Source organism: Bos javanicus, chromosome 1 (assembly GCF_032452875.1).
Source record: "Bos javanicus breed banteng chromosome 1, ARS-OSU_banteng_1.0, whole genome shotgun sequence".
NCBI classification, from domain to species: domain Eukaryota; kingdom Metazoa; phylum Chordata; class Mammalia; order Artiodactyla; family Bovidae; genus Bos; species Bos javanicus.
The window spans coordinates 42,871,363-42,887,986 of record NC_083868.1 but is presented as its reverse complement, the minus strand read 5'-3'; the positions used below and the strand labels follow the sequence as shown (position 1 = coordinate 42,887,986).

The 16,624-nt window shown below is 38.4% G+C and overlaps 1 protein-coding gene across 1 annotated transcript; it reads right to left on the bottom strand.

Moving 5' to 3' along the window:
* Positions 1-225: 225 nt before the first annotated feature.
* LOC133254282 (olfactory receptor 5H2-like) lies at positions 226-1,155 on the bottom strand. The gene has a single exon (XM_061428523.1). It carries the CDS (start codon positions 1,153-1,155, stop codon positions 226-228), a length of 930 nt encoding a protein of 309 aa, XP_061284507.1.
* Positions 1,156-16,624: the final 15,469 nt, after the last annotated feature.

Genomic DNA, 16,624 nt, shown 5'->3' with positions numbered 1-16,624 from the left:
TCAATTATTCTAATGTGACATGAAAATTGTTGAAACTTCCTTATGTTTTTGAACAGTATACATGAATATCTTAAGGAGTATGTTAGTGCTAACAACTTAAGTCAAAACACTAATTATAACTGTAAAAAACCTTGAACCCTAACCCAATCTGAACCACATATAATCTGCACAATTTTGTGACTATCAGTAAAAAAAAAAAAAAAAGAACTGATAATAGTATGAGACCTAAATATTTCTCTTTAATACTTTTGTCAGTGAATCTATGACTTTCTTATTTCTCAGGCTGTAGATGATTGGATTTAACAAGGGAATTATGACAGTGTAAAATAGAGAATCCATCATATCTTGATCATCTGCCTGTGTGGATCCAGGGCACACATACATGAAGAGAAGAGTCCCATAGTATAAAGAGACAGATAGGAGGTGGGCTCCACAGGTGGAGAAGGCCTTTCTTATGCCTTGTACAGACTTATTTTTCAAAACCGTATGTAGAACAAATGTATAAGAGACAAGAACAGTCATAATGCTACACACTTGTATTGACCCAGAGGAAATAAATACCATTAGGACATTAATTGAAGGGTCAATACAAGAAATCCTAAACAATGGCATGATGTCACAGTAAAAGTGATGGATTATGTTAGACTTACAGAAGGTTAGCCTGAACAAAGCACCTACATGAATCATGGGATGAATAAGCCCTGCTACAAATGATGAGACTAACAGCTGGATGCATAGTTTGTTGGTCATAATCACTGGATACAGTAATGGTTTGCATATGGCCACATAGCGATCATATGCCATTGTTGCAAGCAGAAAGCATTCCGTGGTTCCACCAAATGCAAAGGAAAGAAATTGTAACATGCATTCAGAGAGAGAGATCATTTTACTCCTGGCAAAAAAATTGACTAGCATTTTGGGGGTCACTGTGGATGATATCCAAGAATCCACAAAAGCTAAACTCCCAAGGAATAAGTACATGGGGATGTGAAGATGAGGGTCATTGTAGATAAGATAGATTAGTCCAAGGTTTCCCACAGTGGTGATGAGGTATATCACCAAGAGCAACAAGAACAGGGGGATTTGCCACTCCAATTGATAGGGAAGTCCGGTGAGAACAAACATTGACAGCAGTGTTGCATTTTTAGGATCCATGCTCCCTGAAATGAAATGCAGTAAATGTAAGATATAAGTAGATGTAAATGACCCCATGGACTGTATCCCCCCAGGCTTTTTCATAGGGATTCTTCAGGTAAGAATACTGGAGTGGGTTGCCATGCCCACATCCAGGGGACCTTCCCAACTCAGGGATCGAACCTAGGTCTCCCACATTGCTGGTGGATTCTTTACTCTCTGAGCCCCCAGGGAAGCCCAAGTAGATGTAAGCTTTATAAAAAGAGTATTGGAAGAAAGTAGTTGAAACAAAGTCATACACTTATCAGAGTGCCTTAAATGTATTTAGTACTAGCATGCCCACTCCAGTATTCTTACTTGGGTAATCCCCCAGAGGAGCCTGGCAGGCTACAGTCCATGGGGTCACAAAGTGTTGGACGCAACATAGCAACTAAACAACAACAAATAGCAATGGAAACTAATTTTGGAAATTGGTGTAGTGGAAAATGCATTTATTGCATTAAAAATGTGGGAGAATGAAAGGATATAGAAAAAAGAAAAAGACTGTAAACATTAGCTAAATTTATGGAGATAACTGAATGTGTGAGGGACATTCTGTCTAGGATATGGATGAGATTCCAGGGAAAAGAAATTTGAACTATTACAAAATAATTTGGATGTCATGTGAAAGATCTTGAACTTTGTCAGACAGAAGGCATACACTTGGAATTTTTAATACAAGGAGCCACATTATATTTTTTAAAATAAATATTTGGTAGTGTATAAAAACTCTGTAGGGGAGGGAAACGTGTCAGGAATACTAATTAGGGAGCTGATACTCTTATTGAATTGTTCTCAAATCAGAATACACATCAAAATTGGTGAAATATTTGTACAAAATACAGATTATGCAGTATTATTATAAATGTATGTTCAAGAGGGCAAGAATGAAGCTCAACAATCTGCATTGCAAAAATTCCCTCCAGTTGATTCAAATTCATGTGAAGCTCTGGTCTCTCTGGTCTAATTTACTACTAGCAAACCATTCCGTATTCTTGTTTGGGAAATCCCACAGAGGAGCCTGGCAGGCTATAGTCCATGGGGTCACCCGTGATGAGGAGGGAAAAAAAGATAGAAATAAATCAGAATGTAGAGTCACTAAGACTCAGTAACTTAGATGTGAAGGAGGTGGTCAGTGAAGGAGAAAGGAGACAGAGTTGGATAGATGGTCATCACAAATTGAATTTGAGAATTCAGATGTTTGGGCCACTTTGTGGAGAAAGCATCTTCTGAATATCCAGGTGGGATAGCTTACTAGTATGTTTGTTAGCACTGAATATAAACAATGACTTTGGAGTATTTGGATAACTGAAGGCACACTTATGAATGACCTAATCATTAGAAAGTGTGCATAAGGACAAAAGAGGAGGATATAGAAAAGAAAATCGGCAAATTTTATTAAAGAAGTTTTGAAATAGATACATATCATTTTAGATAGCTGAAAATGATCCTCTTTTCTACTACATGAGTCTTGGTATCAGGCAAAGGCTACCACTTACTCTAGAAGTCAAAGGAGCCAGAAACACTTTTCCATCCCCCTGCAACTAGAGTAAGGGGACTTGATCTAGATTTGAATAGTCAAACGTACTAACACTGGATTTGTAACATCGAGCATGGAGCAAGGGGACAGGACAAAATGAATTTGGGTTGCAAAGTCAGCCAAGGCAGCCATATCAAGACCCTAGGAAATGCTTCTTGCATCTGCACCAGCTGCATTGTCAGTGTGAGCTGTGGCTTCTACAATTCAGCAGCTGCGATAGGAGCTCCTACTGAGCAAGTGTGGAGATTTGATTTGGGCTACTGTCTCACTGTATTGTTTTCTTCTGTTCCTGCCCATTTATCAGCAGATTCCTCTAATCTCCCTGGAATTTCTATGTAATAGTCAATTTCCATTCAGCTAACTAGTTTTCTGTTACAAACAAGTGCCCTAGCTTTAGCCAAAGAGAGAAGGGAGAGACCAAAAAGATACACTGAGCAGAGTAATCAGAGAAGCAGAAGGAAGAACTGGAGAGTTGAGTGTTGTAAACATGAAGAGAAAAAAGACACAAGGACATAATGAAGTGCAACACTGATTGGCAAAATGAATGCCCCCCTAGAAGAGGAGGTGAACAATCATTGAATCTGGGAAATGAGAGATTTTTAGTGTCTTTAGTGAGAGGAGTTCCCAATTTATGATAGAGTTGAGGCCAGAGAATAGTGAGAAATGAACGGGAAGCATCGCACATAACATGAAGAGAATGTTTTTGAGTACACCAAGAAAAAAATGGATAACAATTATAATTTTTCTACTTCCTATAGATAAAAGTTATTTTTTTTTCCTGTAGAGTATTTAAATACATATTTTCTAAAGTGTTTTGACACAGGTTTTGTTGACCTTCCCTGGTGGCTCAGATGGTAAAGAATCTGCCTGAAGTGCAGTAAACCCGGGTTCAATCCCTGAGTTGGGACATCCCCTGGAGAAGGGAATGGCAACCCACTCCAGTATTCTTGCCTGGAAAATTCCATGGACAGAGGAGCCTGGTGGTCTACAGTCCGTGGGATTGCAAAGAGTCAGACATGACTGAGGGACTAACATTTTCACTTTCTTTCACATTTTCTGAAGAGAGGAAGGCACCAAGATGAGAAAGAGGATAGAAGTAGAAAGGAGCAATTGGGTGAGTTATTTAAAAAAATAAGTCAAGAAATATAAAAAGCATAACAGAGACATGGATAGAAAACTGTAGGAAAGACAAGACAATGAAGACAGGTAGTATCAGATAAACACCAAGAAGGAAATATGGGGAAAATTTGCAGGTAAATATTTGTCTTAATCCTGGTTTTCATTAAACGTCAACACTGGGAATCCTTCTGTATTCTTTTTTTCAAAATTCAAAGATTATCTTCCTAGGGAATTTGTGTATGACACAGAGAATTTAATTTTAAAGTTTACCTTAGAAACTTTGACTGTTTTTAAATATATTAGCATTGCTGGAAAGTTCTTTCCATAATTAATTAAAAATTAACTTATATATTTTATTAGAGTGATTAGAGCTGATTTTCTCTAGAAATCCTGCTGTGTTTATTTGAGAGCACTTTCTTCTCCATTAGTTTTTCTAGTAAAATAAAATTGAGCCAAAGACTGGAGCCTAATTCAAGTAATATAAATAACCAATGCCAGTAATTCTAGTTGTCAAATGTATTTAATTTGGAATAGGCTCCGTTCCTTGCCATTCCAAAGTAAAGGATAATTGAAAATGCTCAAATTCAATAAGTGTGTGGGTCTTTATCATAGGGGAACATTTTATGCATATTTCTTACAATATATATTAAAATACTGAATAAAAGTATTCTCAGAAGTAGGTGAGAGAATAGAGAAATTAATATGTAAGTGACTTACCTTAAAAGCTCAGTCAGCAACTGTGATTAATTAAGAAGAATGAAACTTTTAATCAGAATACCCAGAAAAATTTCTTATGTAGGAAACATGTGACCTATATTTAAAGCCAGTTTAAATTCTTTAAGATTCTAGTTCACCAAAACTTATGAAGTCTTTATAGTTATGTTAGAAAGATAATGAATTATCATTGAGGGACAATTCAGTCATACAGTTATTTTGCTTATCTAGATTTAGTCACAAAAATATGATATATAGATATTTCATATTGTTAATTTTTTTCACCTGCCTTTTTGACATCTAGTAAGTCAATCTAAAATTATAGATTTTACAGTATTCTGCCTGTTTTACCTAAGAATGTTATGCCTTATAGAAGTTATTTCTCTTTTACCCATATCTTGTAAGAAATTGTGGCAATCCTTTCAAAGAGGTAGGCTTTTTAAGTAGAAAATAATGCAACATCACTGGAATGATAATGACACAGGCCACAATTCCAATTCCTCGCACATTCATTTCCCAAGGTCAGGAAAATTTTGTTTATGTAAATTAGCTTTGAACAGAAGAGTCAACCAATTATATGAAAGGGTTCTTTTTAAACCGAAGAGGAAGGAATGAAGCACTAAAATTTCCTAATATCATGCATCGATTCCCTTTAGGACAAAACTAAGTTGTTCCTCTGGGCATTATAGATTTGAACCTGTAGGGAAAGTCCAGGTTGTTCCACAGGGCATTACAGACTCTAAAATCATAAGCATCAAGTCATTGTAGACAATTCTAGTTTTAACAACTGAAATTGTATTTTATATCACTACCTTCCACAACAGATGACACTTCTGGCATGTTTATGCAAACTTTAATTCATCCACAAATTTTGATGCTCTGAGTGCTTTGATTAGTGTGGTCTTTTCTGAGCTGATTATACATGAATTCAATGAGGACAAAATTCTAGACTCCCTTTAGGAGCCAACTACAAGAAAGTTGTCCTCCTCGTGGAAACTATAGCTCACATTCCAGATCTGCAAAGAACTCCCCACTCTACATTGAAATTTTTGGAGAAAAATTTTACTAGACATAGGTCAGGGGAAAGAGCAAAGATAAAACAAAACAAAGGATCACAGTGGGAGGTGGCCTAGATCAGTGCTTCTCCAACTTTAATCCTTGTGAACCTCCTGGTGATTTTCTGAAAATGCATATTCTGTTTCAATAGGTCAGGGCTGGGTCCTGAGGGTCTTCATTTCTACCAAGGTGATGCCTCTAGACGTTTAGCATCCTCAGGGTTTTCCATCATCAGCAGGCCTAGCTTATCAGAGAACAAGATCACTAGTGAAGTTGGGGGTGGGGGTGGGGGGGTGGGAAAAAAAGGCAGATGGAGCTGACATGCAAACGAGGGAAGCAAAGAGGAGCCAGAATGGACATGGCAGGCCAGCATGGGTTGAATCACAGCATGGGAGACTAGGCTGGGGACTTTTATCTTTCTCTCAAAGGAAAACTATTGAGGGATTTTGAACAGGGTGGTCACATGTTCAGATTTGCCTCTAATTATTAACAGAGTACTTGGCATACAGAATTCATTTACAAAAATAACATTATTTATGTCAAAAGAACATAATATGAAAATAGTAATATTGTACTTTGATATCTGACGAGCAGAAAAATGTTTAACCTCGACTTGGGACATGACTGGGAGCTAGGGGAAAAAAGAAGCATACATTTTGGTAGATTCATTAATCGATTATAGTATTTCTTAGAATTGTGCCAGTGAAACCTTAAAAAGAGGTGAAAAAATCATAGATAAAGGAGAAGTCACTGTGAGAACTCAGCAGTGTAAGAGGATGGAGTGAGCAGTATAATGTGCATTGGTAGCCTCAACCTAACCCACACCTGACTTAAGCACACTGCCCTCTTCAATTTCATGTAATTACCTTTAAACTCTTTTTGTTGCCTAATTATTAGTACAAAAGTCTGTATCGCTACTTCCAATAGGGATAGTCTTTTCAATTTTAGTTATTTTAATAGTTGGGTCATGGTATCTCATTGTGGTCTTCAGTTACATATCCCCAAGTACAGTGGCATGGAGCGTGTTTTTGTGTTCTTATTTAACATATATACATTTAGTTTAGTGACCTGTCTGTTTAAACTTTTTGTCCTTTTTAATGGAGCTATATGTTTTCTTGTTATTAGGTTTTGAGAATTTTTTTTGTATCCAGTATACAAGGCTTTATCACATACATGATTTATAAATTTTTCTCTAGGTATTTTTATTTCTTTTCCTTCTACAAGATATCCCACTGGTCCATTATGCTGACTGGACCTAGGGAGCAAGAAATAACAACTGCTTTAGACTTATTGGTAGACATTTGCCTGCTAGAAGATGAGAAATAAATCCAAAAAATTTCAGGGTCCACTTAATTTCGTGAAATTCTTGAGATTCAGTTGTGTGGGTCATGTGGAATTATAATGTCATAAGTTATAGCTACATTGTTGCATCTAGCCCATCCTGCAACCAAAAAGGAGACAGAACCCTTAGTAGGCTACTATGGATTTTAGAAGGAACATTATCCTTATTGAGTACATTAAGACAACCACTTTATCAAGGGACCAGAAAAACTGCTTGATTTGGGCATGGCTCAGGACAGGTGAAAGATCTGCAAAAGACCTAGTCTTCTCTCCAAGCTGTGGTGCCACTTGGACCATATGATCCAGCAGAAACAGGTGCTTGAAGTGGTAGTGGAAGATAGGGATGTTCTTTGGAGCCTTTGGCAGGTCAAGATAAGTGCTAAACCTTAGGTTTGGAACAAAGTCTTCAGATCTGTTGCAGATAAATACTCTCCATGGGAGGAAGCATAACTTAATGGCAAATAGATGTGGAATAAATGGAAACAATAATAGACTTCATTTTCTTGGGCTCCAAAATCACTGCGGATGGTGATTGCAGCCATAAAATTAGAAGATGCTTGCTCCTTAGAAGAAAAGCTATGACAAACCTAGACAGTGTATCTAAAGCAGAGACATTACATTGCTGACAAAAGTCTGTATAGTAAATTTCAGTTCAGTTCAGTCACTCAGTCGTTTCTGACACTTTATGACCCCTTAGACTGCAGCAGACCAGGATTCCCTGTCCATCACCAACTCTCAGAGCTTGCTCAAACTCATGTCCATCAAGTCAGTGATGTCATCCAACTGTCTCATACTCTGTCATCCCTTTCTCCTCCTGCCTTCAATCTTTCCCAGAATCAGAGTCCTTTCCAATGAGTCAGTTCTTCACATCAGGTGGCCAAAATTTTGGAGTTTCAGCTTCATCATCGGTCCTTCCAATGAATATTCATGAATGATTTCCTTTAGGACTGACTGGTTGGATCTCCTTGAAGTCCAAGGGACTCTCAAGAGTCTTCTCCAACAACACAATTCAAAGGCATCAATTCTTTGGTGCTCAACTTTCTTTATAGTCGAACTCTCACATCCATATATGACTACTGGAAAAATCATAGATATGATTAGGCAGACCTTTGTTGGCAAAGTATTCTCTGCTTTTTAATATGCTGTCTAGGTTTGTCATAGCTTTTCTTCCAAGGAGCAAGTGTCTTTTAATTTCATGGCTGCAGTCATCATCTGCAGTGATTTTGGAGCCCCCCCAAAATATAAAGTTTCTCACTGTTTCCATTGTTTCCCCATCTGTTTGCCATGAAGTGATGGGACTGGATCCCATGATCTTAGCTTTTTGAATGTTGAATTTTAAGCCAACTTTTTCACTGTGCTCATTCATTTTCTTTTCTGTTTTTTTAAGCACACAACACATGGTCATGTCTATAATTTTGCAGCCTGCCCTTTCAGTTAACATCATAGTATAAAAAGTCTCTCTGTTTTTTTTTATTTTTGTTTTTCTGGAGCTCTCTTGCTTTTTCTTTTTTAATTTTATTTTGTTTTTAAACTTTACAAAATTGTGTTAGTTTTGCCAAATATCGAAATGAATCCGCCACAGGTATACATGTGTTCCCCATCCTGCACCCTCTTCCCTCCTCCCTCCCACACCATCCCTCTGGGTTGTCCCAGTGCACCAGCCCCTCATTCATTTTCATCAAGAGCCTCTTTAGTTCTTCTTCACTTTCTGCCATAACAGTGGTGTCATCTGCATATCTAAGGTTATTGATATTTCTCCCAGCAATCTTGATTCCAGCTTGTGTTTCATCCAGCCCAGCATTTCTCATGATGTACTCTGTGTATAAGTTAAATAAGCATGGTGACAATATATAGCCTTGACGTACTCTTTCCAAATTTGGAACCAGTCCATTGTTTCATGTCCAGTTCTAACTCTTGCTTCTTGACCTGTATACAGATTTCTCAGGAGGCAGGTAAGATGATGTGGTATCCCCATCACTTTAAGAATTTTCCACAGTTTATTGTGATCCACACAGTCAAAGGTTTTGGCATAGTCAGTAATGCAGAAGTAGATGTTTTTCTGGAACTCTCCTGCTTTTTCAAGGATCCAACGGATGTTGGCAATTTGATCTCTGATTCCTCTGCCTTTTCTAAATCCAGCTTGAACAAATGGAAGTCATTGTTCATATACTATTGAAACCTTGCTTGGAGAATGAGTGTTCCTTTGCTAATGTGAGAGATGAGTGCAACTGTGCAGTAGTTTGAGTATTCTTTGGCATTGCCATTTTTGGGATTGGAATGAAAACTGACCTTTTCCAGTCCTGTGGCCTCTGCTGAGTTTTCCAAATTTGCTGGCATATTGAGTGCAGCTGTTTAACAGCATCATCTTTTAAGATTTGAATTAGCTCAACTGGAATTCCATCACCTTCACTATTTTTGTTTGTGGTGATGCTTCCTAAGGCCCACTTGACTTCAAATTCCAGGATGTCTAGCTCTAGGTGAGTGATCACACCATCATGGTTATCTGGGTCATGAAGATCTTTTCTGTATAGTTCTTCTGTATATTCTTGCCACCTCTTCTTAACATCTTCTGCTTCTTAGGTCCATACTGTTTTTGTCCTTTATTGTGCCCATCTTTGCATGAAATGTTCCTTTGATATCTCTAATTTTCTTGAAGAGAACTCTAGTCTTTCCCATTCTATCTTTTTTTTTCTGTTTCTTTGAATTGATTACTGAAAAAGGCTTTCTTATCTCTCCTTGATGTTCTTTGGAACTCTGTAACCAAATGGATATATCTTTCCTTTCTCTTTGCCTTTTGCTTCTCTTCTTTTCTCAGCTATTTGCAAGGCCTCCTCAGACAATCATTTTGCCTTTTTGTATTTCGTTTTCTTGAGGATAGTTTGGATCACTGCCTCCTGTACAATGTCACAAACCTCTGTTCATAGTTCTTCAGGCACTCTGTCAGATCTAATCCTTTCAATCTATTTGTAACTTCTACTGTATAATCATAAGATTGATTTAGGTCATACCTGAATGGTCTAGTGGTTTTCCCTACTTTCTTCAATTTAAATCTGAATTTTGTAATAAGGAGTTAATGATCTGAGCCACAGTCAGATGCCAGTCTTGTTTTTGCTGACTGTATAGAGCTTCTCCATCTTTGGCTGCAAAGAATATAATTAATGTGATTTTGATATTAACCATCTGGTGATGTCATGTGTAGAGTTATCTCTTGTGTTGCTCAAAACTCTGTTAACCTTTCCCCTGTTTCATTTTGTACTCAAAGGCCAAATTTGCCTGTAACTCCAGATATCTCTTGACTTCCTACTTTTGCAATCCAGTGCCCTATGATGAAAAGGACAGCTTTTTTGTGTGTTAGTTCTAGAAGATATTGTAGGTCTTCATAGAACCGTTGTATAGTCAAAGCTATGGTTTTTCCAGTAGTCATGTACAGATTTGAGAGTTGGACCATAAAGAAGGCTGAGCGCCAAAGAATTGATTAAATGCTTTCAGAATTTAATGCTGGAGAAGGCTCTTAAGATTATCTTGGCCAGCAAGTTGATCAAACCAGTTAATCCTAAAAGAAATAAACCTTGAATATTCATTGAAAGGACTGATGCTGAAGTTGACGCTCCAATACTTTGGGCACCTGATGTGAAGTGCTGACACATTAAAAAAGACCCTGATGCTGGGAAAGATTGAGGGCATGAGAAAAAATGGGGTGACAGGGTGAGATGGTTGGATGGCATCATTAACTCAATGGACATGAGTTTGAACAAACTCCTGGAGACAGTGAAGGACAGGCAAACCTGGCATGCTGCAGTCCATGGGGTTGCAGAGTTGGATGTAATGGAGCCACTGAATAGCAGCATGTGAAGAACAGCTATTAGCCTGCCCTGTGCCTTATTAGGGGCTTCCCTGGTGACTCAGACTGAATGCTTAACAATGGGTCATCAGTTTTACATGGCATCTGAGCTGCCTTTCCTGAATTGGGTGTTGTATGATTGCCAGGCCATTAAATTGGGAGTACACTGTCACACCATTATTAAATGCAAGTGGTATGTACATGTTCTAGCCTGAGCAAGCCTTGAAGGTACCAGTGATGTCTATGAAGAAGCAACCCAAATGCCCATGGTTCCCATGCCTGCTGCACTGGATTCTCTATCCCAGCCTGCACTTGTGGCCTAATAGCAGGGGTAGGGGTTGTCTATAATTAACAGAGAAATAGAAGACCTGGATCCGGTTTACCAATGGTTCTGCATCATATGCAGACACCATCCCAAAGTGGACTACTCTAACACTACTCCCACTCTGTGACTTCCCTGGCAGAGAGTGTGATGGAATATCTTCCCAAGGTACAGAACTTGGATACCCGATAGCTTACTTGCCTGTAAAGATAAATGGCCAGGTATGTGATTATATAGTGATTTGTGGGCTTTAACCAATAGTTTGGCTGGATGGTAAGGGACTTTGAAACAACACTACTGGAAAATTGATGACAAGAATATCTGAGGAAGAAGTATGTGGATATTTCCCTCTAAATGGGAAAAATCATAAATATATTTGTGTCTGATGTGAATGCTCAATGAAGGATGACTTCAGCAGTGAAGGACTTTAATAATGAAGTGGACAGGATGACCCAGTCATGGATACCAGTCAACATTTTTCTTCAGCCACCCTGGTCATCACCAAATGGACTCAAAGGGGACCATGGTGGCAGGAATAAAGTTTACCTGTGGGATCAGCAACATGGGCTTCTACTTACCATGGCCAGCCTGGCCATGGCCACATCTTAGTGCCCAGTCTGCCAGCAGAGACCAACAATGAGTCCTTGATAGTGTACTGTTTATCGAGGTGATCAGCTAGCTTCCTGGTGACAGATTGATTACACTGGACAATTTTCCATTGTGGAAAGGTCAGTGTTTTGTCCTTACTAGAATAGATACTAACTCGAGATACTGATTTGCCTTCCCTGCAGACTGTGTTTCTGCCAAAACAACTATCTGTGGACTTACAAGATTACTTATCTACTGCTCAGCTTACTTCAACAGCAAATGAAGTGTGGTGATGGCCCCATTATTACTGAGTTCACTTGTTTTACCTGGTTCCCCTTCATTCTGAAGTTGTTAGATTGAGAGAATGTCAGAACGGCCTTTTATAACTCAGTTACAGTACTTCCTGGATGGACAGTACCATAGGTGATCAAGGTTCTTCAGCAGGCTGTGTGCTTTTAAAATCAATACTGTTTCTCAGAGAGCTAGGATTCATAGGTCAAAAATCAAGAAGTAGAAATAGAAATGGCACCACTCAGTATTATGCCTAGAGATCCACTAGACAAGTTAACTTCATTTTCCAAGATATTATGCTCAGAGGTTGAGAGTCCTTATAGCCAGAGGGAAGAATACTTCCACCAGCACACACAGCAGTGATTCCATTGAGAAGGATCTTAAGAGTGCTACTGGGCCACTTTGGGCTCCTCATTCCTCTGAATCATCAGGCAAGGAAGGCGAAGTCACCAGAAGTGACTGATTCTGACTACCAAGGGAAATTGGACTACTGCTCCATAACGGGATAAAGAAAATTGTGTCTGGAAAAAGAAAATCCCTCAGAGCATCTCTTAGAAGTACTAGTCTCTGAAACTTATTTCAATGGAAAACTTCAACAAATGAAGCAACATGAATGAATCTAGAGATTGTCATCATGAATAAAGTAAATCAGACAGAGAAAGATAATTATGATATCACTTACATGTAGAATCTTGAAAAAGCCTACAAATGAATTTATCTATAAAACAGAAATAGAGTTACAGATTTAGAAAACAAACTTATAGTTACTAGGGGGTAAAAGGAAAGGGATAAATTGGAAGATTGGGAATGTCACATGCACACTACCATATATGAAACAGATAACTAATAAGGACCTACTATATAGCACAGAGAACTCTATTTAATACTCTGTAGGAGAAGGGGAAGACAGAGGATGAGATGGCTGGATGGCATCACTGACTCGATGGATGTGAGTCTCAGTGAACTCCGGGAGTTGGTGATGGATAGGGAGGCCTGGCGTGCTGCGATTCATGGGGTCGCAAAAGAGTGGACACAACTGAGCAACTGATCTGATCTGATCTTATCTGAATGACCTACATTGGAAAAGAATCTTAAAAAGAGTGGATATATGTATAACTAAGTCACTTTGCTGTACTGCAGACACTAACATAACATTGTAAATCAGCTATTGTTATTGTTGTGTTGCTAAGTCATGCCCGACTCTTTTGCAACCGCATGGACTGTAGCCCACGAGCTTCCTCTGTCCATGGGATTTCCCAGGTAAGAATACTGGAGTCGTTGCCATTTCCTTTTCTGAGGGATCTTCCCAACCCAGGGATTGAGCCCTCATTTCCTGCATTGGCAGGTGACTTTTTTTACAGCTGAGCCATGAGGGAAGCCCCCAATAATTTTTTTTTTTTTAATTGGGCAGAACTTCAAATTTTCTAGACTCTTTGAGAATGATGATTTGGGTCACCCCACCAGATAAAGAATAGTGACTAACTACAGTACTTTATGAAAGTAAAGGGAAAATGGATTTGGAAGTGGAAGAAGGTAGTTATAAATACCATGAGATCAGTTACAAAATGCCTTGAGTATTTCTTCCTTACTTTGATAAGAGTACATTATGGTGTATGTGTTCGTGCTTGTGTACAACAAATGTCTTACTTTTCCCTACACTATTATTCCCTTATCATAAGATGTATTGAGTAAATATCTTATGATTAATCCTTGTCAATTTAACATCATTGTGTTTCAGTTACCAGATATTAAAGAGCAAATATTTTTCCTCTTAGTGCCTTTTAAAATAATTTATTTACTTATTTGTGGCTACACTGGGTCTTCCTTGCTGCAGGTCTTCTGTTCAGGCTTTCTCTAGTTGCGGTGAACAGGGACTACTCTTCCTTGAGGTGCATGAGCTTTCTATCATGGTGACTTCTCTTGTTGCGCAGCTCAGGCACCAGAGTGCACTGGCTTCAGCAGTTGTGGGTCACAGGCTCTAGAGCACAGGCTTAGTAGTTGTGGCACTCAGGCTTATTTGTCCCATGGCATGTGGAATCTTCCTGAACAGGGATTGAACCCATGTCCCTTGCATTGGGCAGGCAGATTCGTAACCACTGGACTGCCAGGGAAGCCCCTTTTTGATGCATTTGTGATTGTACACAGCACAGTTGCATCATTATTGGTAGAATTATGTCCTTACTGTTATCCTTATTTGAAGTTTAATTACAGTTTAAAAAAAGTGTTTATGGGTGCCAAAGTTGACAGTTGGTACACTTGAAGATCTACAAGACTTCCTAGAACTAACACCGAAAAAGATGTATGTCCTATTCATAGGGATTTGGAGTGCAAAAGTAGAAGTAAAGAGATACCTGGAGTAACAGATAGATTTGGCCTTGGAGCACAAAATTAAACAAGGCAAAGGCCAACAGAACTCTTCCAAGAGAACCCACTGATCATAACAAAAACCCTTTTCAACAGCACAAGAGATGACTTTAAATATGGACATCATCAAATGGTCAATACTGAAATGAAATTGATTACATTTTTGTAGCTGAAGATGGAGAAACTTTATACAGTCAGGAAAAACAAGACCTGGAGCTGACTGTGGGTCAGATCATCAGCTCTTTGTAGAAAAATTCAGGCTTAAACTAAAGAAAATGGGGAAAACCACTAGGCCAGTCAGCTATGACTTAAATCAAATCCCCTCTGAATACACAGTAGAGGTGACAAAGAGATTCAAGAGATTAGGTCTAGTAAACAGAGTGCCTGAAGAACTATGGACAGGGGTTCATAATATTGTACAGGAGTCAGTGAGCAAAGCCATCCCAAAGAAAAATGCAAGAAGCCAAAGTAGTTGTCTGAGGAAGCTTTACAAATAGCTGAGGAAAGAAGAGAAGCCAAAAGCAAGGGATAAAGGGAAAGCTACTCTCAACTAAATGCAGAGTGCCAGAGAATAGCAAAGAGGGACAAGAAGGCCTTCTTCAATGAACAATGCAAAGAAATAGAGGAAAACAACAGAATGGGAAAGACTAGAGATCTCGTCAAGAATATTGGAAATATCAAAGGAACATTTCATCTAAAAATGGGCACAATTAAGGACAGAAATGATAAAGACCTAATAGATGCAGAAGAGATCAAGAAGAGATGGCAAAAATATACAGAAAAGATCTTAATGACCCAGATAACCACAATGGTGTGGTCAGTCACCCAGAGCCAGACATTCCGGAGTGTGAAGTCAAGTGGGCCTTAGGAATCACTGCTGCCAATAAAGCTAGTGGAGGTGACAGAATTCCAGCTATTTAAAATCCTAAAAGATGATACTATTAAAGTGCTGCACTTAATATGTCAGCAAATTTAAAACCCAGAAGTGGCCACAGGACTAGTCCTCATCCCAATTCCCAAGAAGGGTAGTACTAAAGAATGTTCAGACTACTGGACAATTATACTCATCTCCCATGCTAGCAAGGTTATGCTCAAAATCCTTCAAGCTAGGCTTCAACATTTCATGAACTGAGAACTTCCACATGTCCAAACTGGGTTTAGAAAAGGCCAAGGAACCAGTGATCAAATTGCCAACATGTGCTGGATCATAGTAAAGGAAGGGAATTCCAGAAAAACACACATGTGGGATCTTCCCAGACCAGAGATTGAGCCAGTATCCTCTGCATTGCAAGGTGGAGTCTTAACCACTGGACAGGCTGGGTAGCCCTATTTGAACACTCTATAGGATAATATTGTGAAACTTCTCAACAGCATCAGATATTGATGAGAAAAAAATGTTTATAAATGTACATAAAGAGAAAGGAACTGTGGAGACTTTTAAATCTCCAGGTTAAGAAAATCAATACAGCTTCATAATAAAGAGTATTTATGTTATATTATTAGCATCTCCAATGTGTAGTTTAATCCAATATAAGTAGTGTTCCAGACAACTGGATGAACTTGGCATTGTGATAAGCAATGTGATAGTTCATTGCATCTAAATACCATTAAATAATATATAAGTAATTTAATTTCATAGTTTCTTGAGCTTTGTTCAAGTTCATACTTGACATCTTTTCCAACATGGTACTGAAATGACATATATGATATACAAAAATAAAAAAAAAATGTTTAATAGAAGTGAGAATGGGAAAACATCAGTGAGGAGATTTGATGAATTTCTGGAAAGCATAAAATAGTTAAGAACTTTTTTGAAAGACACATCAGAGCAGAATCTCTAGATTAGACATGTTCAACAGAAGGCTACATAGGAAGCCTGAGTTTCTGAGAGACCCCCGGTGCCTTCTTCATACCCACCCAACCTAAAGAAGGACTTGACAGGTAAACCATGCTCACATACTCATAGCTTGTTGTCAACCTTTTCATTCAAACAAAAGGCCAATTAGGGAAACAAACTTTTATGATTATAAAACACATATATCATTTGCTTATTTTAGCAGTGTAGTCTTTGGGTCACAACTATATGTGTATGAAAAAGCAAAACTTTAAATTACAGGAAAAAATCAGAACAATGGGAATATTATACAGCAAAAAAAAATGAATGCATTATAGATATATGGAAATACATAGATTCCCTAGTGAAAAATAATGAAAGCATCATGACTGTTATCCTTTCACTTGCTTTCTGGGGTTTGGTGACGTCCTCAAGAAGCAA

Excerpts from the sequence above, each read along its gene's own strand:
- LOC133254282 (XM_061428523.1), bottom strand. The coding sequence starts at position 1,155 with ATGGATCCTAAAAATGCAACACTGCTGTCAATGTTTGTTCTCACCGGA.